An 11,845-nucleotide genomic window follows, 5' to 3' on the forward strand; every position below is an offset into this window, starting at 1 on the left:
CCTCAGGGGGTAGCGAGATTATTACATGGTGGGTCGCGAGCTATCAACTCAACCCGAAACCCACTTTGCCTCCACCATTTATAATGGTGTTAAATATGTAAAAACGTATTTTTAATTTATAAGTAGGGGTCACACTGAGGCTTGCTATGTGAAAGGGCCCACCCGTAAAAAAGTTTGAGAACCACTGGAATCAGCCTCAGCATCTGCAAGACAGTGTTGGTGCTTCTATCCTCTCTACCAAACATATGTAATCAGTGTACCATGCTGAGTCCTATAAGCAGAATCGGGGGAAACTCTGACGATAACTAACTTTGACAGAGATGATAAGAGGACACAGAGACCAAATACTTCTCCGGAGCAGCAGGAATGCAAGACTGCTCTGAACGATATGACCTCCCCTCCACACACCCCAGATATATAGAATTTTTTTTTTTTTTAAGTGGACTAGGACAACTGGATATGTCTGAGGTTCTTGGACAGGAATCCTCAAGGGCCAAGATAGATGCTATCCTATTGTTTCAAACTCTTAATATTTTGCACATCTGGTAATATCTGGTGTTTTTCTTAAAAGCTCTGGAAAGCAAGAGAACACGAGGTCTTGGCTTACAGTTAAAAAAGGAATAAGTTTCTAGCCCTTGTGGTTGCAGGGAAAAGCCTAAAATCACGAACTGAATGTACCCGAAGTCCCAGGAAACCAGAAAACAAATAATAAAAGCCCTCAATGTGTTTTTTTTAACATCTCATGATTTTTTTAAAAAAAAAACTTGTGATATTTTGGGGGCTAACTCGTGATTTTTAAAGGCCTGAAAATGGTAATACTGCTGTCCATTCAACGAGTACCATTCTGCTCTTGCCCCCTATTTTTCATGAGTTAGTGAAGATGTGGAAGACACCTCATATCTCTCTCCTCCTACCCTGAGTTACTTGAGGCAATCAGTGCTACTACCTCTTCCCACCAAAACAAGAGCTTTAGTCAAGGCAGCAATGGTCAGGGGAAAGAGCACCTCTTCACACATACAACATATGACCAGCATCCTAGCCACAAAGTGCCACTGGTTCCCTGTTCATTAGAGGATCCTGCTAAAGGAGGGAGGGAAGCCACTGCTCATTTTCAAAACTCTCCACTGGAATTGGCAAGCCAACCTCACACACTTTCTCTGTCTACTCACGTCATTTCATCTTATGTGAGTCTCTCACAATCTGAGCACTGTTACTGAGAGACTCTCTGTAACTCCAGCCAGACGGAATAAACTTGTAACTCTCCACCTCAGACTATGTTTTACAAGCGTCAGCAGCAGATCTACCTTTTCTCCCTTGTCTAACTCTCAGATAGTAGAAGAACAAGAGAAACATTAAGTGTATTAAACTCAAATATTTTGGAGACAGTTTATATAAAATCTATACAAAGTAACACCATACTGTTTTGACAAGAACTGTGAAGTATTGCACATTCCTCAATTTTTAGGCCAAAAAGAATGTAAGCTACCAATAACTGATCAGCTACTTTAACAACTTCAAGTATAAGTCACCATATGCCAAAAGCTGCTGTCATGTCTCAGAGGTATTTGCATCTCAAAGCTTACTTAACAGAGCTTACCTGGTGAGGATAGGGACCATGTCTTGCCCACTGCCATGTTCTTTCTCCCATTGCTCCAGCAAAGCAGTGAGTTCAGCCTTGGAGTCCACATGCCCAGACCCTGACGTCATGGCTTAGCCTAAGTGAGATGGGAAGAAAAAAAATAAAGTAAGATTAACTAGGTAATTGTCCCACTCAGTTATGTTGACTCCTCAAAAAGAGTAAAAAATCAGGGTTTAAAAATCCGCTTGGCAGTGGCAAGCAAACTTTAGCTGAAAGGCAGGGAGGCGGCTAAACCATCAGATTCTACAGAATTTGACATAAAAAAAAGCAGAGGGCTGTCTTTCATCCCTCAGGTATATAAACAAATGCAAGTCTACTTTGCAAACCCAAATCTGGACTGGTGCATGCAAATCCCTAACTGTGATGGGTAATAGCCACAAGTGTGTCCAAAATCAGAGGATTTTTTGCAGGTTAACATATGTCTCCACAGGCAGACTGCTCCTGTCCCTTTGCTGTTACACCTAGTTTTACCCAAGAAACTGCAAAGCAAAGCTGACAAGATTCTGAACAGTTTCATTACTCCTGTTCAACACCCTCTGGGCATCAGGGAAAGTGACAAGAATCATATTCACTTTAGATTGCTGCTGCTGTCCTACAAGATTTAAAGTAGCAGCAGAGGGAGGCACTGACAGTTGTTCACAGTGGACTAAAGACAAAAAGAGGTTCAGGGAAAGGATCTCTACCACTCTGCCCCTTCAAGTCAGGTGGCTCTAGTGAGAAAGAGGAAGAGACAGAGACAGACACATGTTCTCCTTTCCAACAGCTTCATGGGAGGAAACAAGAAAGCAATAACTTCAAGATTATTAGACGCCTACTTAGTGCAAACCAGAGGTTGATACAAAAGATTTGCCCCATGAAGGCTTCAGGTACAATATTAGACTTTATACCAAGGTGCAGTTGCCCCTGGACCTCACTAAGGGTACCATCTCTCATCTTATGCATTCGTCTCCAGCTAGCAAATGTCAAAAAATTTTCAAGCCTTGTAAAAATGCACCTAAACCACTGATGGTTCATAACGCTGGGGATGGCTCAATACACAGCCACACTCTTTTTGCCCTCACTTTCTAACCTAATAAGTCTTGGATTACTGGGAAGGTAGACTACAGCCTTTCGTGGCATGGTTGCAGGACACTAAGAAGATCTCAAGGGAGCTGTACCCAGGCCTAATCTACAGAGATGGTCACCATGATGTGTGACTTTTAAGGGTGAAAGAGAAGGAAAGTGATTACAAAAGACTTTCTCTCTCCTTCAAATATATTTTAAGACTTCCAGTATTCGATAGGTAACAGATGCCAGTGCTATCAAATCAACAATGATTAAACAACAGAACATAGACAGAACTTTGCTGAGCCATTTACAATGCAGATGCCTAAAAGGAGAACACACACAGGGTGCCCATTCCACTTCCTCAAATATACATTACAGAAAGTCAATTGAGGGGAAGAACATGCAGCAAACCACAGTTTAGTCCATATTATAGATAATGCAGGTTAGCTAGAAGTTCAGAATGTCAACTGTCAGTATTTTAAATCAAATGGACCATTGGGCACCTCCAACTGGCCTGGAATTTTTCTCGAGAACAGAATGAAGTAAGTTCTATTACTCACAGACTCCTGTCTCATAGGTCCTTTTGAGTTTAATGTATTTTGATTGGTTAGCTTATTAGACACAAGGCAACAATCAAATGGGAAACTAGTCATGCATGAAACTGGCAGGAATCTCAGGACAGGTCTACACTTAAAACTGTACATCGGTGCAGTGGTTAGGTTGATATAACTACATTGTTCAGGGGGGTGAAAAATTCGTAGTTATACTGATAGATCTGGCCACAGGAATACCACACAGACCCAAAGACAGTGGAAGATTAAACTCACAATTACAAAATCCCCAGTCAAAGGTTATTTGCTGTATATATTATGGTAGCTCCTTGGGGCACCATTGTGCTAGGTACCGTACAAGAGTTAGTATCTGCTAGTGGATGTCCCAAACAAGCATAAAGAAAAGGGGACATACCACATTTCAAATGACTGTATTAATTTTCTTCTTATCCTTTTTATTATGTGGAGCATTCATTCAACACATTAAGTTAGGCTGGGAGATTTTAATGTAAACATGCAGATCGCTTGAGGGAGGCTCTCTTTTAAGACTGCACAAAATGAAACATACTAGAAAAGAAATCTGGTCCAAACACATGAAAATTTAGATGAACAGCAGGACTCAGCGTATAACAGATACATACTAGCCAGAGGCAGATATAAAAGATACTCTCCTTCCCCTCAAAGGGTCCTGGCACAGTGGCCTTTTTAGGAAAGTCAGCTCTTGGCTCCGGAGAGGAAAGACAGGCTGGACTTCCCACCAGGACTCTAATGCTGGATCCCACTTTAGGACAGTTCCCTCTCCTCTAAAACAACTCTAACTGGCCTTGCCAGATATTTAGTAAATATACAATCCTTCCTGATAGTTTCCCTGCTCACTCACTGACCTCACTAGCTACTGATGAATGCATTTTCAAGTCTTTGCACATTACAAATAAGAATTTCAGTCCATTACTTCCACAGAAGAACTATCTTTTTTACTACTGGGAATGCAAAGTGCTGGGCTTGTAATTGCATCCAATCTTTTCAGTCATCCCCACCCCAGTACTGTACTCCGGGGATACGAAGGCACTAAGTGACTCCCACAAGGCCTTCCCAGTCCCTATGTCATTGATTCACTATAACTGTGAAGAGCAGTTTACACTTCATTTTGGAGCCCTTCCCTGTCAGCCACAGTAGTTCCAGCTGGAACAGCAAAAAGATTGCTCTAGAAATACTGGCAACAGATCAGCAAAGCTCAAGCTCAAACTCAAAGCTCAAGTCTGGAAGTAGTAAGAATGTACATTATTCACCCTAACCTACTAGACCAGGCCTGCATAACATATGGCCCCTGGGCCGCATGTGGCCCGCGTGGGCTCACTGTGCAGCCTGTGGGGCATGAGTAGATGGGCTCACTGAGTGGCCCACGGGGAGTGGGGGGGGAAAAGCCAACGGCTGGCTGGCTGACTGGCCGGCCAGCGGGTGGGCGGGGTGGTGAAGAGGCCAGTGGCAGGCTGGGGAGTGAGGGGGAGCCAGCGGCAGGGGCAGCGGCAGAAGGTAAGAGGCCAGCGGCGGGCAGACAGGTGAGCTGGCGGTGGGGGGAACAGGCGAGCCAGCAGCAGACAGGCAGGTGAGCTGGCAGGGCTGAGGAGGTGAATGGGGGGGTGAGGAGGCGAGAGTGGGGGAGGGATGACGAGCCGAGCGGCGAGCAGGTGAGCCGGCGGCGGGAGGGCTGAGGAGGCGAGTGGGCGGCAGGGGGAGAGTAAGCGAGCTGGGAGGGTGGGGGGATGACGAGCCGAGCGAGCAGACAGTAGCAGCAAGGCTTTATACTTGAAGCAGGGAGTGAGGAGGCGAGCGGCGAGTTGGTGGCCGGAGGGGGGCATCCATTTTCAGTATTTTAATTTTTGGTACTGCAGTGATTGACTGCTGTGTGCATTAATATAGTGACTCACTGGGTCTCTGAATGAGCGTTTATACTTGGGGGGGGGGGAGGCTAGCAGCAAGTCAGTGGCTGGAGGGGGGCAAGTCTCCCAGATTCAAAATCTGCAACTGTGTCCGTTGGTCCTTTTTGCTGCTTTTCTCTGGGCTGGGGGTTGTCCCAATGCTGCAAAGAGGGTGTTCCCAAAGGAAGGTGCTTGCTTCTAACCCCCCCACGGCCCTCAGGATGTCTGCTCTTCTCTAGTCAGCCCACTTGACAAGCTTGATCGTCCTTGGTCTGGCTCCCATCCCCTTTCCAAGGGTTGCAGCTGTCTGGAGGTGCCTGCCTTCCACGCCTTCCTCATTCACACCTCATTCATTCAACAGGGCAACTGATTACAAAATGGGGGGAAGATCTTATTCTACTTCTAGCAAAAAGACATTTTTCTTTTACCTTAATTATACTACCTTAGGGGCCCACTATAACATATTACCAAGGTTCAATACAAAGTCATATAAAAGTTATACAAAAATGCATAATGCAGAGATTTATCTACAACTGCATTGATTGACTGCTGTGGGCAGTAATACAGTGACCCCTGAATAGGGGTGTGATGGTGGGGCCGAGCAGGGAGGGAGTGGGTCCTATTTTACTGCTGTGATCTGGTCACCCTATGCACCCCTTTACAGGCTTCTACACACCGTCAGTGCCTTGCTAGTGTGCCATGTGCCGTGAGATATCTCTTCTCTTTGTGTGTGACTATGAGTGTTTCCCTTGTGTGTGAATTTATTCAACAAAATCTTGAGCTTCATAATGGATTTGATTTAATTGAAAAATTCTTAATCAAGTATCACACACACACCCCAACCTTCCTTTCAGCCCACAGATGTTTCAGCGGGGTGGCGCTGGGGAAGGAGGGTTTGTTTCAGCGGGGCGGGGTGGTGCTGGGAGGGGGGTTGTTTCGGCGGGGCAGAGGTGTTTCGGTGGAGCTGGGGGGTTTTGGCCCCCAGCTGTTTTCTTTGGAGTAATATGGCCCTCGCTGCTTTACGAGTTGTGCAGGCCTGTACTTGACATACAGCACTGTCATATAACTCAAGACATCTAGTGAAAAACCAGCAATCCCTACTTTTCCTAGAAAGTTGGATCATTACCTGGTTAAGTCATAATGCGGACTTAAATGCCAGAATTAGCCATACTCTAGTATATTCTTGAATTTTTTTCAATCTGCATACATGCACACAAGTTTAAACTTAACTCTTTATTCAAAGCATCTAATACATGCCACTTTTTAAAACTGTTATAAAAAAAAGTACATTCTAAGTTCCCACCCTACAGAACAAGTACTATACATCAGAAAAGACTTAGGCCTGGTCTACACTAGAAAATTAGGTCAGCATAATTACATCAATCAGATGTGCGAAAAATGCACATCCCTGATTTTGGACACACTTGTGGCTATTACCCATTCCCGCAGACCAAAAGGGAAGACAGAGTGCGCAGTACAAAAAACGCTGAAAGATGGCGCCAAATGTGGACGGAAGCACAGGGATTGCTGGGATACAAACCGATGCATCATGCGGCGTTGGGTCAGGATTAGAATGCCCCGCACCCCTCGCCCCCTTCCCACAAGCCACAGAGCCAGAATGGGAAGAGGTGCTCTGTGGGATACCTGCCCATAATGCACCACTCCCAATGCCACTGTAAGCCACATCAGTGTGCTTGCAGCTGTCAGTGTGGACAGACTGCAGCGCTTTCCCTACTGCGCCAAAGGCGGGTTTAACTCAAAGCGCTCTACAGCTGCAAGTGTAGCCATGCCCTTAGTTAAGCAGACCTAAGTCCCCATGCAGACAGTGATAGGTCGACTGAAGAATTCTTCTGCAGACCTAGCTACCACCTCTAGATGGGGGATTACCTATACCAACAGGAGAATCCCTCCCATCAGAGCAGGTAGTATCCACACTGAAGCTAGTGTAGTGTTTTAAGCGTAGACTTATAAGCACTAAGATTTACACAATGCTTGGATTCCAAAGGATTAACTGCAGTATTCCCAGCACATGCATTTTTACAGCACGTGTATGGCACTGTTAGACACAGTACCCAAACCAATTCCTCCCAGAACTATGGTCACCTCATTCAAGTATTCTGTTTTAAATCAAAGGGGAAAGTTCAAGAGAAAGGGCAAGATCATAAACTGTGTAAATTGTAAGGTCATATCTACACTACCATTTATGCCAGTATAATGCCAGCAAAACTTATGTTACCCAGGGGTGTGAAAAAAACCACCTCCCTGAGCAACATACGTATTGCTGGCATAAGTGGTAGTGTGCACATCACCATGTCAGCGGGAGAGCTTCTGCCGCTCATTGAGGTGGTTTTATTCTGTCCATGGGACAGCTCTCTCCCCATCAGCATAGAGCCGCTTCATGAGTGATCTTAAAGCGGTGCAGCTGCTTCGGTACAGTTATGCTGCTCTAAGATCACTTGTGTAGATGTGGCCTAACTGTTGAGAAGTGCCCCTAGGCTACATGAGAGGATATTTATTAGAGCAGCCCGAATTCTCATCTTTTCCCTTGAACAAGCCAGTTGACAATTTCAATCCTAAATTGCTTTCCAGAAACTGGCAGAACAGGGTTGCGTGATTTAATCATTAATTTAAACCACTTTTTTTAAATCAATATTTAAATCAGATTGAGGACTTGTGAAACTAATCTGAAAACTTGTGCTATTGCAACTACAGATTCAAATTTATAATGAACTAAATGATACATGAAGCTTATTTAATGCCATTCCTGGCAGGGTACCTTATTTGAATTTTATGAAGCTGCTATACACAAAATATTGAAAATTATGGCCCTGATTCTGCTCACACTTAAATAGGCATGTAACTTTACAAACCTGAACAGTAACTGATTTCAGGGATATTCATGTGTTTAAATTTAAGGGTAAAGTTAAAAGCTAAAATGGTTTGGTTTTGTTTTTTATTAAAAACTTCTCTATTAAATCATATCTACACCATGACACAACAGTGTAATCCACAGTGCAGATGGAGCCCTCTGCAACAGTTTTCCCGTCACTGTACGAGTGGCACCGCCTCAGTGGTAGTAGCTAGGTCAATGGAAGCAGTCTTCTGTTGGCCTAGCTGCATCTACATAAGTCATAAGGCAGGTATGGGATAGCTACAACACTCGGGTATGGATTTTTCACACCCCTGAGCACCACTGCCATGTCGACCAAAGTTTTAAGTCTTAGTGGCAAAAAAAATCTGTCACCTCAAAACAAAATCACTTCTGTTTTAACAATAAGTAGTTATTTAGACTTTCAATTTATTAGCAAAGTTATTGTGAATACAGGCCAAAATATTGAAGCCTAAAGTTAGGCTCCTAAGCCCATATTTAAGCACTAAAGTTTGGATTTTCCAATGCACCTAAAGGACTTTGGGATCACAAGTTCCACTGACTTCTAATTGCAAATCCTGACAAAGTACAGTCTGGTCAAAATAGTTCAACTTTTTTGACCTGTGGAATTTCAATATACTGGAAGATGTCACTGGCTGCAAGAACAGTGCAGGACATTTGCTTATCAGTTTTGTGTTGTTCTCACAGTAAGGATGATAATGAAGCACTCAATTGGTTGTTTTCAGCATAGATAACCATTGTAAATGTGAAACTTCTTAGAAAAAAAATTGTGTACAATCTGAAATTCTACTAACATCAGGAAACAAGTACAAAACATTATTTTGGTAACTGAAAATTATAAAATGGGAAGTGGAAAACTAGAAACAAATTTTAAAGAAGTTACGATTTAAAATAAAAAGTTTACATAATCATTTGTATTGAACCTGTAGCAGAACCATAAATATTTAAATTCTGAAATAGACAAATGAGCTTACAACAAGATCTGTGTTCATCCAGCATGGATAGGGCCATACCACATTACAACAATTGCACTCTAATCTAGTTTAAACAATTGTGTTTAGAACTGTTCTCAAAGTCTCACTGTAGCCGAAGCCTAAAGCAGCATTACCAAACTATCATGAAAACCAGCCCACACATAGGGTTCATATTGGGAATTTGGCAATAGATCAGCATACCTATATGTTTTTTTTCCTAGATGTTGTGTGCTTCAAATCATAATTTTGGGGTTTTTTAAAATAGGCCTTTACCTCTAATGGTTCAGAAGATATATTTCAAACAGTGAGTCCAAGGTAAACAGATCAGTTACATCTGCCTGAGCTTGCACAGAGCTTGAAACAGCTCCAAAAGCTGTGAACTATCCCACTCATATTAGAGGGGGTTAACACTGAAGCCTAATGATGATGATGTAAACATCAACACAAGCTAACTATTTTACTGCTGGCGAAAGTATATAAGAAAGGAAGAAAATCTTATGAAGCTGCACAATTTACTGTGAATTAAATTACATTGTGGTGGGATAAGTGGGCGGAGCTTAAAGAGCACCACCAATTATTTCCAGTTCAACTCCAACTAGACAAAACTCTATTTACCTGCACTTACTGCAAACATTCAATAATTATTTTTTAAAAACTATCAATATTTTACTTGCCTGTCAACAAAAGGAATGTTTACTCACTCACACAAGGAAGATTTTGTAAGGCCCGCCTAAAATATTAAATCATTCAGTTGTCTAGATTTAAGTTTCTAGGAAATAAAACTCAAAATAGTTGTTACCAAATCATGACAAAACTTTTTAAAACCCAGAAGAAAAAAAAAGCACAATGAAAAGGCCAAGCTCCAGTTTCAGCTGTCCCATTTCTCAGGCCATAGATTTCCAAATAAATTCCTACATACATAACTGAAAAGAACTATTCAGGACTTCTCTACAACTAAAAGTTATACTGCTTTAACTATGCCTGTACAATTAGAGCAGTACACACAGAGAGAGTGTGCAATATACTTATATGAGTGGATACACTTATACCAGTACAGCTTACTCCCATATGGGAAGAGGAATAAGCTAAATCAGTAGACATCTTTTATACTGGTACAACTGAGTCCACACTTGTACTGATTTAACTATTTTGGTACAAAAATCATACCCTTAACTGAAATAGTTAAAATTGATACAGAAACTGTGCAGACCAGGACTTAGATGCTCCAATGCCCACTACAAAACACAACTATACTTTCTGCAAAGAGAGAGGCATAATACTTAATCAGTTCCGCACACCCATCAGATAGCGAGGGGAAGAACGTGGTTGGAGAAGGTGAGTCTCCCCTTTGCCGGGGCTGGCATTCACATCCCCACCCAAAGCAGGTGGGGAGAAGATGAAGTATTAGGTGAGGGCAAGTGCTTCAGGGATACGTGGGGCACTACCACACACCCCATTAACAGGCACAAGAAGGGGTGAGACATGAGGACACCTCGGCAAAAGGGGTGCAGGGGAAAGCAAGGCCCCCCACAACAGCAGGCGGGGAGACACATGGGGCGGGGAAACACCTCCCTCCCAGCAGATGGATAGGCTAAGTGCATGGGGGGAGCTGAAACTCCACTAGCAGTCGGCAGAGAATCACCCTGGCCAGAGGCTGAGATGAAGCACCCCCCGCCCCCTCGTAGGGACTGGCGAGAGAAATAACACCTGCTCCACCCCGTGGGTGGGTGGGTGATGGGGGCGGGGGAAGGCTGTAGCCCCCTACAAGTGGGAGAGGGGAAGCCCCCACCTGACTAGGGGGAGGGGCAGTGACCCTGGTGAGGCGAAGCCTGACACACGGGCGAGAGCGGCGGCGCGGGGCAGGGGCGGGAAGTGAGACCCCACCCCACACACCCGTGTGTCTGTGGAAGCCGCCGCCGCCGCCCCGGTGGTGGGGGAGCGAAATCAGGGAAGCCCGCGGCGGCGGCGGAAGGGACTGATTGGGGGCGACCCCGTGCGAGGCGGGAGGGGGAAGCCGAGCCCCCCCGGCCGGTGGCTGAGGTGAATGCCCCCGGCGCCGGGGACTGGGCAAAGGAGCGGCCTGTGGGGCCGCGCCGGGGGCCACGCTGTGCCCGCTCCCCCCGGTACCTGCCCGATGCCCCGCTGGCTCCCCGCCGCTGCTCCCGGCCCCTGCGCTCGGCCCCGCACACACCGCGGCGGCGGCGATTGCTATGGCGGGCACACACTTTCCGCGTCACCGCGCTGCAGCGCCCTCACGGCGCGCGAAGGGAAGAAGCTCGCGCTCAGCCTCTAGGGAAACATAGTTCGAGATCAAACGACTCCAGCGCGCAGGCGTCTCTGCTCCATGGGCGGGAGGAGGCCCAAGGGAGGCTGGGAGTTGTAGTTCTCCGCGTGGCTGTAGGCTCTATTCGTCGTTTTCAGGGTGGGGGGACAGGAGTTACTGCCCCATACCACCCCAGTTCCCAACGAATGTGGCAGCGGCCTCCTCCTTCTGTGCCCATCCTAGGCCCCTGCCCACCATGTACACAGTCCCCACCGTGCCCCCTCCGCACTAGCATCCCAGCCCCTCTGCCTCCAGTGCCCAGCCAAATCCACCCACCAGGCAAAGTCCTGCACTTGTAAAACTGCACCCCTGCACAGAGGCTAGGCAGGTTCAGCATGGGAAGGAGTAAGGCAGGATTCCAAGCCAGGACAGGAGAGCTAACAGATACCCTACAGTATATTCTGATAAATCCCTGCATCCCACCCCTCAGTGACCCAAGCCATGTGGAACAGCCTCCCAGAATTCAATAAGGCCAACCTCCCCCCAGCCTCCCCCGCCCCAT

At 45.5% G+C, this 11,845-nt stretch overlaps 1 protein-coding gene across 2 annotated transcripts in view; it reads right to left on the reverse strand.

The window, feature by feature from the left end:
- The window catches only part of DCAF1 (DDB1 and CUL4 associated factor 1), a 104,088-nt gene extending 92,801 nt beyond the window's left edge, over window positions 1-11,287 (reverse strand). The window contains exons 1-2 of one of the 2 annotated variants that reach the window (XM_048858132.2): window positions 11,148-11,287; window positions 1,598-1,715 (exon numbers count right to left, since the gene is read on the reverse strand). In XM_048858132.2, coding sequence (XP_048714089.1) covers window positions 1,598-1,707 — 110 coding nt within the window. In that variant the 5' untranslated portion in view covers window positions 1,708-1,715; window positions 11,148-11,287. The remainder of the gene's footprint in view (window positions 1-1,597; window positions 1,716-11,147) is intronic. The other variant, XM_048858133.2, reaches the window with a different exon arrangement.
- Window positions 11,288-11,845: the final 558 nt, after the last annotated feature.

The sequence above is a fragment of the Caretta caretta genome, chromosome 7 (genome assembly GCF_965140235.1).
Source record: "Caretta caretta isolate rCarCar2 chromosome 7, rCarCar1.hap1, whole genome shotgun sequence".
Taxonomy (NCBI): domain Eukaryota; kingdom Metazoa; phylum Chordata; order Testudines; family Cheloniidae; genus Caretta; species Caretta caretta.